Source organism: Somniosus microcephalus, chromosome 4 (assembly GCF_052327205.1).
Source record: "Somniosus microcephalus isolate GS21.2 chromosome 4, FLI_Smic_1.0, whole genome shotgun sequence".
Taxonomy (NCBI): domain Eukaryota; kingdom Metazoa; phylum Chordata; class Chondrichthyes; order Squaliformes; family Somniosidae; genus Somniosus; species Somniosus microcephalus.
In genome coordinates, this window is record NC_140990.1 from 243,348,353 (window position 1) to 243,367,225 (window position 18,873).

An 18,873-nucleotide genomic window follows, 5' to 3' on the forward strand; every position below is an offset into this window, starting at 1 on the left:
ATACCTTACAGGAGCACTTAAACCCAACACCGCTGCTGATAGCGGAACGATTCAAATTCTTCAGGAGGAATCAGCAGAAGAATGAAAGTAACGCTGATTACCTCACCGAATTACGAAAGCTGTCAAAGCACTGCCAATTCGGGGCAGGACTGGCAGATTCTCTACGAGACAAATTCGTCTGCGGTCTCCTAAGCGAAGGAACACAGAAAAGACTACTTTCTGAGAAAGATTTGACACTGGACAAGGCTTTCAGTGTGGCTGTATCATACGAAGCAGTAAGAGGAGCTGCAGAGATACAGCAAAAGCCACAGGACTTCGGCACCCATGAAATGACACGGGGTTTCAAGAGATGTTATCGCTGCGGCAGATCCACCCATGACCAGAAGGACTGCTGGTTCAAGGACAAAGCATGCAGGCAATGCGGAAAGATGGGACACATTGCACGTGTATGCAGATCTGGAAAAAAATCCGCTGACAGTAAAAAGGTCAATAAGGAAAAGTACAGAAAGGTACAAATGATGACGGACAGTAGCTCCGAAGACCAGAAGAGCGATAGCGACTCCGGAAACAAGAGACTAAGCTGTCTGAAATTACATAATGTTGTTGCCAAAGAAGATTACCAGACCATTTGGGTTACCCTCACGATAGCGGGGTCCCCAGTCAAAATGGAGCTAGATACAGGATCAGCTCTGACCGTCATGAATCGACGGGATTACGAGCGGCTATTTCCGCATATACCTTTGAAAGACACATCCATTATCTTGAAGACATATACGGGGCAGAAAGTATACCCCAGAGGGAAAAATAAGGGTGCCTGTTGTATACAACGGCAAGGAAATACAGAAGTTGTATTTATACGTTCTGCAAGATGGTGGTCCACCGTTGTTGGGACGTGAATGGATCAGAAAGATACGTTTAGACTGGCACTCCATTCAGGCACTGACGGTGACCAGTAAGAAAAAAAAATGATGATGACGTCATACCTGGACGATTAAAAGAAATCTTGGCTAACGCCAAAGAAGTGTTTCAACAGGAACTAGGAACCCTGAAAGGCGCCGCCGCCTCAATAAAAGTGAAAGATGCGGCAATTCCCAAGTTTTTTAAGGCAAGGCCGGTGCCATACGCAATTCGTCCAGCCTTCGAGGTAGAGCTGGAGAATTTGGAAAAAGCAGGCGTGTTATCCAAGATAGATTGGAGCGAGTGGGCAACACCCATCGTCCCGGTCATGAAGAAAACGTTGAATAATGATAAATCTGAAGAACAGAGAAAAATTCGCATCTGTGGGGACTTCAAGGTGACTGTAAACCCGGTCCTTCACACGGTACAGTATCCTCTTCCGAGGATAGAAGATATTTTCACCTCACTATCCGGAGGGAAACGTTTCACCAAAATTGACTTAGCACAGGCATATCTACAGATGGAGGTTGAGGAGGCCTCTAAAAAGTATCTCACAATAAACACACACAAAGGCCTGTACCAGTACAATCGACTGGTTTTCGGAGTGGCATCAGCTCCGGCTATCTGGCAAAGAGCGATGGAGCAAGTCCTGCAAGGGATTCCGGGGACTCAATGCTACCTAGACGACATCCTTGTAACAGGGGAAAACGACAACGAGCACCTTGCCAACTTGGAGCAGGTGCTCACGAGGCTGAGAGAACGGGGCCTACGAGCAAATCGCCCCAAGTGCGAATTTTTCCAGAAACAAATATCATATTGTGGCCATGTCATCAACGAAGAAGGGTTGCATAAGTCACCTGAAAAAATTGAAGCGGTCGTAAAGGCCCCAGCGCCTGAAAATGTCTCACAATTAAGGTCGTTCCTGGGATTAATAAATTACTATCATAAATTTTTACCAAACTTGTCGACGGTTCTGTACCCTCTTAACGCACTGCTACAAACGGGAGTAGTTTGGAAATGGAGCGAAGACTGTAAACGTGCCTTCCATAAATGCAAAGGCTTGATCACGTCCAGGGAAGTGTTGGCTCATTACAACCCATCACTGCCAATCAGACTGGCGTGCGATGCATCCCCTTACGGCGTGGGAGCGGTATTATCGCATAGATTCCCTGATGGCTCGGAGCGGCCGATAGCTTTTGCGTCACGCTCATTGAACTCAGCTGAGCGTAACTATGCCCAGATCGACAGGGAAGCACTCAGCCTGGTATGGGGAGTGAAGAAATTCAACCATTACCTACACGGACAAAAATTTACCTTGTTGACTGACCATCAACCCCTCGTCTCCATATTCAACCCTAAAAAGGGCGTTCCCATTATGACAGCGCAAAGGCTACAGAGGTGGTCCCTTTTCCTAGGGGCACACCAATATGACATAAAATACAAAGGAACAAAACAGCATGGGAATGCTGACGGGTTATCGCGCCTACCGTTGCCAACGGTAGAAGAGGCGCCTACAGTGGACCCAGTGGAGATGTTCCACTCGACCATAGTGGAATGTCTACCAGTGACAAATTCTACCATTGAAAAGGAAACGAGAAATGACCCGACTCTCTCACGAGTCTACGATTTAACGGTGAAGGGATGGCCAGCACATGGCGAACCACTGTTGCCAGCATTCTCGCAAAGAGAACAGCTGTCAGTGTGCCGAGGAACCTTGATGTGTGGATCTAGAGTGGTGATTCCACCCAAACTCCAGGATAAAGTGCTAAAGGAGCTTCACGAGGGGCATCTGGGTGGAGTGAAAATGAAGAACTTAGCCAGAGCGTTTGTGTGGTGGCCAGCTATCGATGGAGACATCGAAGAAATGACCAAGAGCTGTCTAGGATGCCAGAAGGTCCAAAACGCCCCACCACAAGCCCCTCTACATCCATGGGAGTGGCCCTCATCTCCATGGCAAAGGGTACATATCGACTTTGCTGGTCCATTTATGGATTCAATGTTCTTAATCGCGGTGGATGCACACTCCAAGTGGCCGGAGGTAATAAAGATGTCCTCCACCACCACGGAAAAAACCATCACAGTATTAAGGACCATATTCGCCAGGAATGGGCTGCCAGAACAGATCTGTTCTGATAATGGACCGCAATTTGTATCCGAAGAATTCAGGAAGTTCTTAAAAAACAATGGGGTTAAGCACTACACGTCCGCCCCATACCATCCCGCCACCAATGGATTAGCTGAAAGGTTTGTCCAGACCTTCAAGAAGGCCATAAAGGCCATGGGTAATGAAGACATAAATCTACAACATAAGGTAGATAACTTCTTGTTTGCGTACAGGAATGCAACACATGTGGTTACAAACCAAACCCCCGCCATGATGTTTTTCAATAGAAGACTAAGATGCCGGCTGGATTTGGTCAAGCCAAACGTCAGAAGGGACGTAGAGAACTGGCAATTTCAAAGCATGAATGAAAGGCCAACTAGAACCTTCCAGATAGGTCAACCAGTTTTGGCCCGGGGCTACCGTACCGAGAAATGGCAGCCTGGAACTATTTGCACACGACTAGGACCGCTGATGTATACCGTGGACATTGGAGAAAGCATAATAAGGCGCCATGCTGACCAGATCATAGAGTAATCCGAAAAAGGACAACCTGCACCACAACTCTATACGCCTAGTGATGAAGCAGAGATACCCATAGTATCTACCTCCGATCCGGTGATACTGGAACCAGATGAACCCGACACTGGCATTCAAGCCGAATTGACCTTGCCAAAAGAACCTACTACACCACCAAGGCGTTATCCGGACCGAGTCAGGAAGCCTCCAGAGAGACTGAACTTGTAATTGATTAACTTCAGCAAATGTGTAGATTATTGTTCTTGTAAAAATGTTATTTAATGATTACTTAAAATGTTATTGATGCACTATCAACAACACCAAAGACTACGAGTTGAACTTATACGAAGTAGGCTTTTATTGACTAAGAACTGGAGCATGCCTCTGCTAGTGGATCCATCCTAAGAGCTCCCGGGGGAAGGGTGGCGAGTCACCTTTATACCCGGGCTTGGGGGTGGAGCCAGGGGCGGAGACATGCCTGGACTTGTACAGAGTTAACAGTGGTTTACCACATTCACTCCTCGTTTAAAAAAGAGTCCGGCGGGGTGAAGTGTTTCAAAAGTTCGTATACGAAAGTCTCTCCAGGGGTCTTGTCTGCCGTAATGATCTTCGTGGTGCCGGTTGCGGCGGTTCTTTGCCCGCGGCCGCTTCTCGCGTGGGACGGAGCACTGGCGTGTCGTCCTCTCGGGGTAGGGATGGCACCGACATGTCGTCAGTTCGTGGTAGACACCCCGGTGGTGCGTCGTGGGTAGTGGTGGTGGGTGGAGGTAGTGGATGGTGATCGATAGTGTTTCGGGTGGTACCTGAGGGTGCGAGGTCTCGAATTGAGACTGTGTCCTCCCGCCAGTCAGGATACGCCACGTAGGCGTACTGTGGGTTGGCGTGGAGGTGGTGAACCTTTTCGACCAGGGGGTCCGTCTTATGGCTCCTCATGTGTTTCCTGAGCAGGACGGGTCCCGGAGATGTCAGCCATGGCGGTAGTGATGTCCCCGAGGTGGATTTCCTGGGGAAGGCGAACATCTTCTCATGAGGGGTGGCGTTTGTGGCAGTACAGAGCAGTGATCGTATGGAGTGGAGCGCATCGGGGATGACATCTTGCCAGCGGGAGATTGGGAGGCCCTTGGATTTTAGGGCGAGCATGGCGGTCTTCCACACCGTTGCGTTCTCCCTCTCTACCTGTCCGTTACCCCGGGGGTTGTAGCTGGTAGTCCTGCTCGTGGCTATGCCCTTCTCGAGCAGGTACTGGCGCAGCTCATCGCTCATGAACGACGAGCCCCTGTCGCTGTGGATGTAATTGGGGAAGCCAAATATGGCGAACAGGTCATTGAGGCACCTGATGACTGTGGCGCTGGTCATGTCCGGGCAGGGGATGGCGAAGGGGAAACGGGAGTACTCGTCAATAATATTGAGGAAGTACGTGTTGCGGTCAGAGGAGGGGAGGGGCCCCTTGAAATCGACGCTGAGACGTTCGAAGGGGCGGGTGGCTTTAATCAGGTGTGCCCTGTCTGGCCTATAAAAATGCGGTTTGCATTCGGCGCAGACCTGGCAGTTCCTGGTCATGGTCCTGACCTCCTCGATGGAGTAAGGCAGGTTGCGAGCTTTAATAAAGTGGAAGAACCTGGTGACCCCCGGGTGGCAGAGATCATTGTGGAGGGTCCGTAGCCTATCGACTTGTGCGTTGGCACATGTCCCACGGGATAGGGCGTCTGGGGGCTCATTAAGTTTCCCGGGCCGATATAAGATATCGTAGTTGTAGGTGGATAACTCGATCCTCCACCGCAATATCTTATCGTTTTTGATTTTCCCCCTTTGTCTGTTGTTAAACATAAATGCTACTGACCGTTGGTCAGTGAGCAGGGTGAAACGTTTACCGGCCAGGTAATGCCTCCAGTGTCGTACAGCCTCCACTATCGCCTGAGCCTCCTTCTCGACTGAGGAGTGTCGAATTTCGGGGCCCTGGAGGGTCCATGAAAAGGCGGCCACGGGTCTCCCCGCCTGGTTAAGGGTTGCGGCTAGGGCGAAGTCGGATGCATCGCTCTCCACTTGGAAAGGGATGGACTCATCCACTGCGTGCATTGTGGCCTTCGCAATGTCCTCTTTTATGAGGGTGAAGGCCGCACGGGCCTCTGCCGTCAGGGGGAAGGAGGTTGACTTGATGAGGGGCCGGGCTTTGTCCGCATAGTTGGGCACCCACTGGGCGTAGTAAGAGAAGAACCCTAGGCATCTCTTCAGGGCTTTTAGGCAGTGGGGGAGGGGTAGTTCCAGGAGGGGGCGCATTCGGTTGGGGTCGGGGCCGATGACTCCGTTTTCCACCACGCAGCCAAGAATAGCGAGGCGCGCGGTGCGGAACATGCATTTTTCTCTGTTGTATGTCAGATTCAGCCGTTGGGCCATACGGAGGAATTTTTCTAGGTTGGCGTCGTGGTCCTGCCAGTCATGGCCGCAGATGGGGACGTTGTCTAAATAGGGGAAGGTGGCCTGCAGCGCGTTCTGGTCAACCATCCGGTCCATCTCCCTTTGGAAGACCGAGACCCCGTTGGTGACGCCGAAGGGGACTCGGAGGAAGTGGTAGAGGCGACCGTCAGCCTCGAAGGCCGTGTACTGGCGGTCCTCAGGCCTGATGGGGAGCTGGTGGTATGCCGACTTCAGATCAATCGTCGAGAATACCCGGTATTGTGCTATCTGGTTGACCATGTCAGATATGCGGGGAAGTGGGTATGCGTCTAATTGCGTGTATCGATTGATCGCCTGGCTGTAATCAATAACCAGACGCTGTTTTTCGCCGGTCTTTACTACCACCACTTGGGCTCGCCATGCGCTGGTGCTGCCCTCGATAATCCCTTCCCTCAGGAGTCTTTCTACTTCTGATTTAATAAAGCTCCTATCCCCGGCACTGTACCGCCTGCTTTTGGTAGCAATTGGCTTGCAGTCTTTGGCGAGGTTAGCGAACAACGGGGGGGGGGGGGGGGTTTGACCTTCAGGGTGGACAGGCTGCATACTTTGCGCGGCGCCGTGTTTAAATTCTGCCGGCTGCAGACTGTAAGTGGGGGCAGGGGCCCGCCATATGCCATTGTGACGCTCTCCAGATGGCACTGGAAGTCTAATCCTAGCAGTACGGGAGCGCAGAGCTGTGGCAGGACGAGGAATTTAATATCTCTGTACTCCACGCCGTTCACTGTCAGAGTCGCTACACAGTAGCCGCCGACGTCCGCCGTATGGGACTTTGAGGCCATAAAGACCTGGTGGCATGTGTGCATAACCGATAGGGAGTAGCGTCGCACCGTGTCGGGGTGGATGAAGCTCTCCGTGCTTCCACAGTCGCAAAGGCAATTTGTGGCATGGCCATTTACCTTTACGTTCATCATGGACCTGGCTAGTTGATGGGGCCTAGATTGGTCCAGGGTGATGGAGGCCATCGTCGAGGTCGGTGGGTCGCTGTAGTATTCGCCCGCGCCGGGGGCCTGGTCCCGAAATGGTGTCCAAGATGGCGGCTCCCCCTCGGCTGGTGGTGCCCAAAATGGCAGCCCGCATGGCTCACACGTGGTTGGTGGGGTCCAAAATGGCGGCCTGTACGGTTCACACGCGGCGCTGCTGGAATTGGGGGTCGATTTCGCCCTGCACACTCTCGCGTAGTGGCCTTTCTTGCCGCATTTGGAGCAGGTCGCGTCCTTTGCTGGGCATTGCTGTCTGGGGTGCTTGGCCTGGCCGCAGAAGTAGCATTTCTGGCCTCTGGTCATTGCAGCTGTAGTTGGGCTGCTGGCGGCTTGTGGCCTTACCGGGTCCCAAGATGGCTGCTCCCGTGACATCCACGTGGCCATCCGGTCAGGGGGGTAGGCATCCATGTTCTGGAGGGCCACGTCTAACGAGTTAGCGAGGGTCACCGTCTTCTGCAGGTCGAGCCCCCTCTGTTCCAGCAGCCTCTGCCGAGTATAGTTGGACCTGATGCCGGCTACGTAGGCGTCTCGGATCAGGTCTTCCGTGCATTCCTTGGCCGTCACCGCTTTGCAATTACAGTCCCGGCCGAGGACTCTCAGTGCCAGTAAATATTCGGCGCCCGATTCCCCGGGGCGTTGTTTTCGGGTAGCCAGGTGTCTGGCGTAGACCTCGTTAACAGGCCTCACGTATTGTTCCTTTAGCGTCGCGATGGCGGCCGCGTAAGTTGTGGTGTCTCGGATGATCGAGTAGACTCGGTGGCTCACCCGGGAGTTCAAGACAAGCCGTTTCGCGTCATCTGTAGTGACGGTAGTGCTGGAGGCCTCCAGGAAGGCTTCGAAACAGCTCAGCCAGTGCTCAAAGTTATTGGCTGCATCTGCTGCTTGAGGATCCAGGTCTAAACGTTCCGGCTTCAAGATTTGTTCCATGTCGAAAATTTAGTCAATAAAATTGATGCACTATCAACAACACCAAAGACTACGAGTTGAACTTATACGAAGTAGGCTTTTATTGACTAAGAACTGGAGCATGCCTCTGCTAGTGGATCCATCCTAAGAGCTCCCGGGGGAAGGGTGGTGAGTCACCTTTATACCCGGGCTTGGGGGTGGAGCCAGGGGCGGAGACATGCCTGGACTTGTACAGGGTTAACAGTGGTTTACCACAGTTATGTACTATTTATCTAAAAGGGGAGGAATTGTAGTGTATGTACCTTTAAGAGGAACTGTGTTTTTGAAGCCCCTGTATACTGTAGTACCAGTAGTGACCACTCGGGTATATAAGCCTGTGTAGCGTCTTGTGTAGTTAGTTCACCTCCAGACTTTGTTCAGTAAACACTTGTTAAATCAACTCCTGCATTCCGTGTCTCCATTAACACACGGATCTAACACTACAGGCTCACTGTAGTGGTGGAGTTTGCACCCTGCAGTATAAATAGCCAATTAATCAGTTGCTCAATGCATGACTTTGATTCTCTTCCCCGATTACTAAGAATTTGGCGCTTTAAACATGACCAATTTTATTTTTCCCAGTACCTTTGACCATAGCAGAGCTACACCACACTCAGGCGCTTTTAACCATTCAACTTTTATTATCTCATCAGAAAATGCAATGTGCTTTCGATTGACACACAATTGAATATTTGCCAAATTAAAACTAGAATACCTTATGTAAATATAGAAGACTTATTGCCTAGGTTTTGAGAAAAACAATACGAAGTCTACCTACTTCTGCACATGCAAAAGATTGGGGCCTCGATTTTCAGTGTGCCGTGAGGCGGGCTTTTAGGCGTGCTGGGGGCTAAAATCCCGAATTCAGGGGTCCCGACACCATCCCGCCTCCACGCAAGTTTCACAGAAGGCGGGTACCCGCCCCGCACTGGGATCCACCGACCCGAGGCGGGAAGGGATTAGTGCCAATTAACTGCCCGTTAACAGGTAGTTAACAGGCAGTTTTTAGCCTAATCCCTATTTTGAGGGGTGTCGTGTGGGATTCCCGACGGCTCCAAACCACGCCAGGTTAGAGCAGGCGGGCCGTCGGGTTGAAGGACTTGGAGGGGTCGAGATGTCGGTGTTCAGGTGAGTGATGGGTGCAGGAGTGCAAGTGTGTTTGGTGTGTCTAAAGTGTGTAAAGAAGTTTAAATTACCTGTACTTACCTTTACAGCCTTTCTTCCTCTAGGTTTCGGGAGTCCATCACTCAGCCGGCACTGAAAGCAAAATGGCTGCGAGCTGTCAAAAGTGACAGCCTTCAGCTTTCATTGCCGGTGAGAGTTCTAACCGAGTCTGTGTAGAAGGACTCAGGTTAGAAGTCAGACTGTCAGTGTTTGACAGCTTCAAACAGCTGTGAAACACTGATATTTCATCTGTCAAGACGTCTTGACAGATAAAATTTCAGTCTGTGACGTCAACTGTTGCCGGGTGGCCCTTAATTGGCCTGCTGAGACCGCTGGGCGGGCTCAACAAGGTCAATCAAGGGAAAATCACGTGGGCTGGCCAGACGTCGATGTAGGCGGGACTAAAACCCGAAAGTTGTAGTCCCGCCTCCTTCCTGACTGCTGAATGAAAATCGACCCCGGGTCTCTATTTTCATTTAATGGGTCGACTGGAGAGCAAAATCACAGGACACCAAAGATTTGAATTTTTTTCTAAAAAGTGCATCTATTTTCATAATCAAATGTGTTTAGGCATAAGAATTAGGAGGAGTAGGCCGTACAGCCCCTCGAGCCTGCTCCGCCAATCAATAATAATAATAATAATTCAACTTTATTGTCATTGTACAATGCACAAGTACATGAACAACAAAATGTGATCTTGCAAGCTCCCATGAGTCCAGTACAAATAACATTAACATTAAACGTAAATAGCACCGTCCTGGGAGAAGCAAAGCCGCTGCGTCTGTGCGCACCGCCATTCCATTTCCACCATTCCTCCTGTCCGACAATCTTCAGCCCAACGCCCGGGCCTGCTCACCAGCCGCCCCTCGCGGGGCTCCTTCCGTGACCTTCTCACCAACCGCCCCTTCTCGGGGCTCCTTCCGTGACCTTCTGCACCTGGTCTTCAGCCTCAACTCCACTTTCACGCCCGATCCCTATATCTCTTGATTCCCCTAGAGTCCAAAAATCTATCTCTCAGCGCCTTGAATATACTCAGCAACCACAGCCCTTTGGGATAGAGAACTCCAAAGATTCACAACCCTCTGAGTGAAGCACATGTCACACTTTAAGACTGTCATTCTTTATATGTCTTCATTCTGATTGGCTTTAATAACGGTCATCTATTCAGTTAAACATGCAGATTTATTTAAATAACTATCACTAGATTGGTGTTGTTAACTTTTCCACCCTATCTAAATGAGAAACTAGCAGTCTCCTGTGCTCCCAGATCCCATACCTCTTTCTATTGCTGCTGCCAGATCCCGTAACTCCAGTACTACCATATCCCAGACCCTGTCCGGTATGGACAGACCTTATGTCTCCACCATGCTGTCTGATCGGAGCATTTTCATCCACCAGACCAAAGACTCCTAATGCCCTCCGGTTAGGAGCTGACACAAGCAATCACAAGGATCAAAGGTCTTTTAGTACACTTCCAGATGTGTCACTGTAACAAAACCTAAAAGCAATCAGTGGATGATTGATATATGGATGAACAAAATGGAGTCAAGCTGCTGATTTATCCATGTGCTAGAAAGACATTATCCTTTGCTCATGTTGCAATTCAAGCACCACCACAAATTTGGCATTGGTTAGGAGAATGTGATCTAAAAAGAAAGGTTTTGTACTTTCCCTGTCCAAGTACGGAAGGTTAGTGTTTGTTAAGACATGTGTACAAGCACAGAACAGAGTAAATGAATGGAAATGTCATGGAATATTTAGTGAAAGTAACTACCTCCAAAAGTGCAAAGCACAAGAAGCTGAACACAAAAGCTAACTTAGACCTTTCTTGGAAGCTCACCAAGAATTCAGACAATGAGTCAATGAGCCAGTCGGCATCAGAAGCCATGGTTGTTCTCAAGTAACCAGAAAAGGTTATTTTACAGGTAACAGATCTAGAAAGCAAGACCGTAAACACAGCAAAAGACAAATGAAAGAAACAAAATTCAAAATAGTCACAATGTACCACAGTCCAAACTCAGGTGTGCTACACTTGGGGGGAAAAAATGGTTTCCCTCAATATGTAAGCATTGAAAAGTTGTAGATGTTGCAGAACTAGGCAGAGAGAAATCTAAACTGGAACTGAAACAGCACACTGCGAAAAGGGAATGTCTATTAGAATAACGTGTTATGCTTTTAAAACAAATAAAATATGAAGCGATTTAAATATTTTGATGATACACAAATTCTGGAGACACGTCCTTCAGAATAGATAGTAAATCTGTCTGCCAGTCCTGATCGACAATAAAAGTAACTCATTGTGTACGTTGGTAAACGATGATATCCCTGGTGTTTGACAAGTATTCTGAAGAAAAATTATCTTATTGTGCAAGGGTAACCAAGTAAATAGGATGCTGAGCTAACCTGACTTTCCTTAGGGCATGCCAACCACTGCACTGTTTCCCATCCAAAAGGACAGGCCACTCACTTGTTCCCATACATCTCAACTAACTGTCAATTAATAGAGGTGTAAACCAATAGATATGCAAGCCACTTGAAATGACTTGTCTTCCAACATCCCCCTCATTATTGTAGAGAATGCTCAGATCTCCATTAAGTACCTTAAACAACACTGCTGGTGGGGAGGTGAAAGTGACTGCCCTTGACATTAAGGCAGCATTTGACTGAGTGAGGCATCACGGACCCCTAGTAAAACTGAAGTCAATGGGAATCAGGGAAAACCTTTCCACTGGCTGGAGTCGTACTTAGCAAAAAGGATGATGGTTGTGGTGGTTGGTGGTCGGTGGTCAATCACAGCCCCAGGACATCACTGCAGGAATTCCTCAGGGCAGTGTCCTAGGCCCAACCATCTTCAGCTGCTTCATCAATGACCTTCCCTCCATCATAAGGTCAAAAGTGGGGATGTTCGCTGATGACTGTAGTGTTCAATGCCATTCGCAACTTCTCAGATAATGAAGCAGTTCATGCCTGCATGCTACAAGACCGAGATGACATTCAGGCTTGGGCTGATAAATGGCAGGTAACATTCTCGCCACACAAGTGCCAGGCAATGACTATCTCCAATAAGCGAGAGTCTAACCACCACCCTTTGACATTCAACAGCTTTATCACCACTGAATCCCCCAACATCAACATTCTGGGGTCACCATTGACCAGAGACTTAACTGGACCAGCCAAATAAATACTGTGGCAACAAGAGCAGGTCAGAGGCTGGGTATTCTGCAGCGATTGTCTCACCTCCTGACTCCCCAAAGCCTTTCCACCATCTACAAGACACAAGCCAGGAGTGATGGAATACTTTCCACTTGCCTGGATAAGTGCAGCTCCAACAACACTCAAGAAGCTCGACACCATCCAGGACAAAGCAGCCCACTTGACTGGCACCCCATCCATCCACCACCTTAAATAAACATTCACTCCCTCCACCACCAGCGTACCGTGGCTGCAGTGCACTGCAGCAACTCACCAAGGCTTCTTCGGCAGCACCTCCCAAACCCACGATCTCTACCACTTAGAAAGACAAGGGCAGCAGGCGCATGGAAACACCAGCACCTCCAAGTCACACACCATCCTGACATGGAAGTATATTGCCGTTCCTTTATCGTCGCTAGGTCAAAATCCTGGAACTCCCTCCCTAACAGCAATGTGGGAGTACCTTCACTTCACAGACTGCAGCGGTTCAAGGCGGCAGCTCACCACCACCTTCTCAAGGGCAATAAATGCTGGCCTTGCCAGCGACACCCAGATCCCATGAACAAATTTTTAAAAATTCACGCATATATGGCATCAAGGCATAGCCAATGTTCCCTCTAAGTTTTCTTTGTACTGGGCAGGCTACAAACTCCTTTCTGTCCATGGGCAGTTTACATTTTAAAACAGCTAGCAACTGAAATTGTGAATAGCCTGTTTATTTTAATGCACAACACATTCCAGATTGCTGTGTGGCCGCACTTTTGAGGGAACATTGGCCACAGCCCCATATCCTACCAGTCCACACCAGTGGCAATATGCTGGCCGATTCCAATTGAGGTATTATAATTAACGATAATAAAATAAAAAATGTTCTAGAGCTACAACCTAATAGCAATGCTTTGTAAGTTTGAGACATAAAAACTTTTGATAGTTAATCTAATACTTCTAGTCTCAAAAATCACAATGCACAATATTTTGGTCTATTCTAAAACTTGACAAAAATAGGTACATTTCTCTTTTATATTTTACGATTTTAAATGGACAAGTTAAATCCAATTTAAAAATGGCTTCAGCCAGCTGTATCAGAGGGAATCCTGTAGTTTCAGTGGCAGTGGTGCCCTATACTCCTAACTGGCTAACCAGTGTGTTCAATGAGAAAACTGTGTCAGGATAGATATTCTTTATTTGTGTCTGTACATTTGTTCACAAATTAAGTTGAATGAAAGCGGTTTCGGGCTAGGACTATTTGAAATGTTAACATACGCAGCTTGACAAACCATGTAATTGCTGAATTTAATCTGACTGCTGAATTGGTAAGGAAAATGTTTGGAGGAAGATGGTAATATCCAGATATTGAACACCTCACATCACCGGGTGTAGGATCTGTTTCATTTCATGTCGAACATAAAAGAATTCCAATGGCATGAATCACGACTCCGGTTACTCAGCTTTAGTTCTGCTGGAGACCCAAAACTCTGGGCATATTGGAAATTCACATCGGAAGACTTTCATCCAAAGACCCAGTCACTTTGTAAGAAATAGGTTCGGAAAAGAAACTCTTGTAAATGGATTCTATTTTTGTTTAAGTATTGTACTTCTAGTATTTTGCAGTGTCTTACTGTTTCTATTATTCAGCCAATAAATAAAGCTTTTGGTTTTAACCTTACACAGTGGCCCAGTTTCCAAAGAATGAGAAATATGGTGGGCATTTCACTTGATCTCTTGCGCTCAATACAATAATTAAGGGCAATTCTTTAACCCAGGCAAACTATCCGAGACATAGCAAGAAAAGGGGTATATCAGAGATTTAGCCAGTGGAAACATTATCAAGGCAAGACAAAAAAGTGTTGACAGAACATAAAAAAGTTCTATTACTCGATTTCAAATTTAGATCAGAAATCAATGCAAGTATTTTTGTCGAGATTGAGAGAGAATTGGGGTAATTTTTCAATTTTAAAATCATAAAATTTACCACTCAAAATGTTTGCTATTTGAAGAGAATACCTGTTTAAGTAGATTACATTTTGCTAAAATTCAAGTTTAAAAATTCAAGCATATGTTTTGAAAAAGTTACACAGAATTGTGTGAAATGTTAGTTATCTTTTGTATATTCTGACACTTCGGCTATAGTACGCGTGACCCTGCAGTCCATTTCAGGTTGTTTAATTAACTTTGGAAACTGTTCACCAAACCGCATCACACCCTGGATTTTTTCAAGGAAGATTTATGGGCTGGAATGTGAAAGTGACAGCATTCACATAACTGAGTTCTGGGAGCAGTTTAAGCATTTCTGAAAGACAATTATTTAAGAAAAGCATGTTCAACTACCATAACCCTTTTATGATCTCTCATCAATCTAGTCGAGGAGGTTTTTCCATCTTAAGTGATGAAGCAGATCAAATTATTTTGATTTTTTTTTATATTAAACAATTATTCTTGTCCAAACTGATTCAAGCCAAGTTTATACTGTACAAGTAGCAAGATAGATCTATTGGAAAGTTGTAACAAATTAAAATTCACCAATGTAAAACAATAGGTGACATTAGTTTAATGTATGCATGCAAGTTTTCAAAGCCGCAAATGCTGGAAGCAAGGCTAGTTTAATGGAATAACTTTGCATTACTAGTGTCTTGTTCAGGGCCAGTATGCTTACTGCAGCTATAATGTGTTTGCTAATTTATTAGTCCCCATTCAAAGACTTAAAAAAAAAGATTCATCCAACAAACTTCACTGTCCTCAATTTAGTTTCAGCACATAAATCAATTCTGACTAAAATCACTTCAGATGTATTATGCTGGAATTTATGGGATGAATCCTGCAAACACCACACCAAAAGGAACACCACACAGCTCATCACTTTCATCAATATACAAGGATAATTTAAGGTGAACAATAAACTTAACATTTTACTAGTATTCAATTTCTTGCACCATATAAAGCAGATTGATGCTGAGAATAAGAAAAACCAACAAACACCCATGTTTTCACAAAGGTATACGTGTTGTTAAAAATGGTAAATGGAAGCATTATCTTTTCTAAAACAGCATAAAAATGACAAGACAGACCAGTTAAAGCCAGATATACCTCAAGTTAGCATACTTCAAAAAAAAACCTCACCATCAGTAACAATCAGCATCATCCAATATAAAAGTCAAGCTTACTAATCAATTTTGAGTACCTGTAATCACTTCAAATGGAACACAAGATATGATCTTAGCTGCATGTGGAAGATACAAAGCTCCTTATGGATGCTTTGGTTAAAATAAGCATGACAGAGGGTTGGACTTGGGAAGGTTTAAATTAAATTTTTACTTTTATTGCCATCAGGAGTCTTTTCCCGAAAACTTTATTACATACCATCTGTGAAGTATCCAAAGAAACTATGGTTCGTTTTTCATCTGTGGGACACTCCAGAGCATCGGAAACACTTGTCCCTCCTGCAAGTAAAGGAAATTAAATGACTGATTTTATAGTGGTTTTGCTTTTCTTTGTTTTACAAACACTTAACACTGATGGTCTCCAGACAACTCAGCGCAGATGTGCTCAGCAGGACATGGACTGCCATTTACACTGTGATATTAGGAAAGCGTTGACAGAACTGCAAGTTTGAATTACTTCTGATATACACAAAGTATTGGTGCTATTCAACATTTAATACAATACCTCACTACAAAAACAGATGTCATGTGAAGTATGCAAATAACTGAATTTTCAATTTATACCAAACAATTTGTAACACTCAACTCAGAGGACAATATTCCAATGACAAAAATGAACTCAAGACTATTTGTACACACAGAAATAGTTTGTAGCAAGCAATATAGAAGTGCATCACATTAGCGCACCAATATGCGCTATAAAGACAGTGGGTCACAGTCAATCACCACTCTCAAGTTGCTCATCTCTGTGGAGTAGCACTGAACAAAAACCAACAGCTTTCCCAAAGGAAGGAGGAAAAGTCTCAGGAACTAAACATACAGCTCTATAGGGGAAACACAGCTTTGCTATTTTCCCCCCAATTTTACTTTGAAGAGGTGGTACAACAACAAAAAGTGGGAGAATCCCCAGGATACTTATCTGCCTTCCCCATCACAGAAGAAATAACCCTAGGAGAAATAGAGGAACTTCATAGTAAAAAGGGGTTTGGTTCCATTATAAAAAGGGGGATTCTTTTCAGTCTGCTCCAGAGAACTCTGCAAGCCAATGTCCAAAATGTAGGGTATCCATTTACAATGCTGGGTAGCTTGCCAGTGTTTTGCCATGTTAAGCTGCATAATTTTGGCTGGTTAAATGTCAGCAGGACCTTATGCATATATTTGGGAGTTCTTAAGCCTCAACTCTTGCAAACCAGCACCCAACCTCTCTGGGTTGCATCCCTACTGGAAGAGTGTGTGCATTCCATATCAGGCAAAAAGAAACTCTGAATTTCTCCGAATGCTGGTTTAGAGCTTCTTGAGCATGGTGATGGGTTTCCATAAGTGCCAGACACCCAGCTGACCAAAAAAAAGTGTTGACTTTGCTGCAGTTTGGTTTCATAGGGCTCTCTAGTATCTCACCCAATCAGCCATTATTCATATGCAAGCCTGGGCAGTGAATCGCAGCAGGGCATTACAGCAGAGTCCTATCCTGATGTCTATACAGGCACATTTCTAGCAGGAGTCACTGGGTAAGGACCAGGAATGAGAACTGTGATTAATTTTCTCCCTGCCTAATCCAGGAAAGCTAAAGAAAACTGCAGTGTTTCTACTGCCCCAACTGAGATCAGAGGGGAATACACTAGTGAAATTCTGGAAGAAATTAGACTGCGCTGTAATTGAGATACTGGGGTAATCCTAGATATTCCTGCACCCAAGATTTTCTAAAAATTCCAGAGTGTGGAATGTTAGGGAGAGATTTGATACAACTAAAGCTTTAACTAACTTTCTCTTTTTAGTTCAGAGTTTGTAGCACAAAACAATGAAGGTAAATTACAGGCCCTTGTCTCTCTCTCTGCACTTTCAAGCAAGCTCAAGCAGTGCAAAACACTACATACAAACTTCAACAAAACAGATTTTTATAGAACAAGATGCTCATTGTTCATAGTTTAATTTCAATTACTGCAGCTAGAAAACTGCTTGCAATCTGGATTGAAAAACACTGCCAACACAATTGGCAACATAAATATCAAAATGTTTTTAAACTGTAATTTCAGACAACATAGGTCAACTTATTCCTATGTATGCCTTTAGTTTTGGGCATCCGTTCAGTGATTAGCTAAAGTTCTTATAACAAGAGAGCTACTTTTGTCAATTCTCCATTACCCTGCAGGTAAAGCACATCACTATGCTGATGCACTTAAACTAGGAGTTTAAAAAAAATTCTTCAGAGTACTAAGTAAGTTTGAATGTTAGGTAGCTTTGAACCAAAATCCATATCTATTGGTTGGAAGATAAAGTATTCTGCCACTTCTGTTGCCAAGTCATTCAAGCAAACTATTATGCTTCTATAAATTGAAACTAGTGGAAAAAGAGAGTGTATGCATACGTGTGTGTATAACACAAATCAATGGCAGCGTCTACATCATTAGAACTGCTACAGGATGTTAGCATTCCAGTCTTCCCATCAAATAAGTTGAGGAAGATGGAGACAAATAAAAAAACAGCACTGCAACCGTTTCACTAACAACCAAAACAAAGATTTTTCAAAACCGGAATTAGATTTTACCCACCCCAAGATGATTCATGGGTACAGAACATACTGCTAAACGACTAAGCCAACTATAACTACATTAGGAAACTAGAAAAGTCAATATATACAGGCCAAAACGTCAAACAGTTAATGAAAAACAGATTCTAAAGGGCCTGCAGGAAGCAGGCTGGTTACTTCAGTATCCAGCAGAGACACAAGAAACAGACGAGTACAGATTTGAATACATTTTAGAGGGCAGCATTTTTAATTGTGCCTTTAAAAATAGGAAAGTAAACTATAGATGGATGTACTTTGAATAAAAAACTGTAAATGTTATTCATTGAAACAAATGTGCATTTTTCCATCAATTTGTTCATTCTTCCCTCCCAAGGGGTTATTTCCTCATTAGTGCACAATTCCAAGGAGCTTTGTTTAGAAGTCACCTTCTAGTACCATACCCATATGGCCATTCTTGTTAGCTTAGACAGACTGGTCATTCAAGAGGACAACACAGTCAAATTGCAAACATTGGATGATTTTACCCTACCTAACACCATTATCCTGGGTAAAAGCAGCTAATTTTGTACAGACCCGAGACTGAACATGGAACCTTCTCGGTTTATGTTAGGCATCAGCCTTGGCTCAGTGGTAGCTCCCTCACTTCAGAGTCAGAGGGACATGGGTCAAAGCCTCAATCCAGTGACTGAAGCACATAATCTAGGCTGACACACTTCAGTGCAGTACTAAAGGAGTGCTGCACTGTTGGAGGCACCTTTTCAGATGAGACATTAAACCAAGGCTCGTCTGCCCTCTCAAGTGAATATAAAATATTTCATAGCACAACTTGAAGAGATGGTGAGTACTCCCTATGTCCCAGCCAAATCAAATTCAATAACATGCTCCAGTTGCTTAATACTGTAAGTGTTTCCATGTTTTAGTGTTTACAGAACCTGC

General features: G+C 45.6%; 1 protein-coding gene across 2 annotated transcripts in view; it reads right to left on the reverse strand.

Moving 5' to 3' along the window:
• Nucleotides 1–18,873, reverse strand: part of agps (alkylglycerone phosphate synthase) — a 179,479-nt gene that overhangs the window by 82,238 nt on the left and 78,368 nt on the right. For both annotated transcript variants that reach the window (XM_085986091.1, XM_085986090.1), the window contains one exon: nucleotides 15,610–15,689. In XM_085986091.1, coding sequence (XP_085842217.1) covers nucleotides 15,610–15,689 — 80 coding nt within the window. The remainder of the gene's footprint in view (nucleotides 1–15,609; nucleotides 15,690–18,873) is intronic.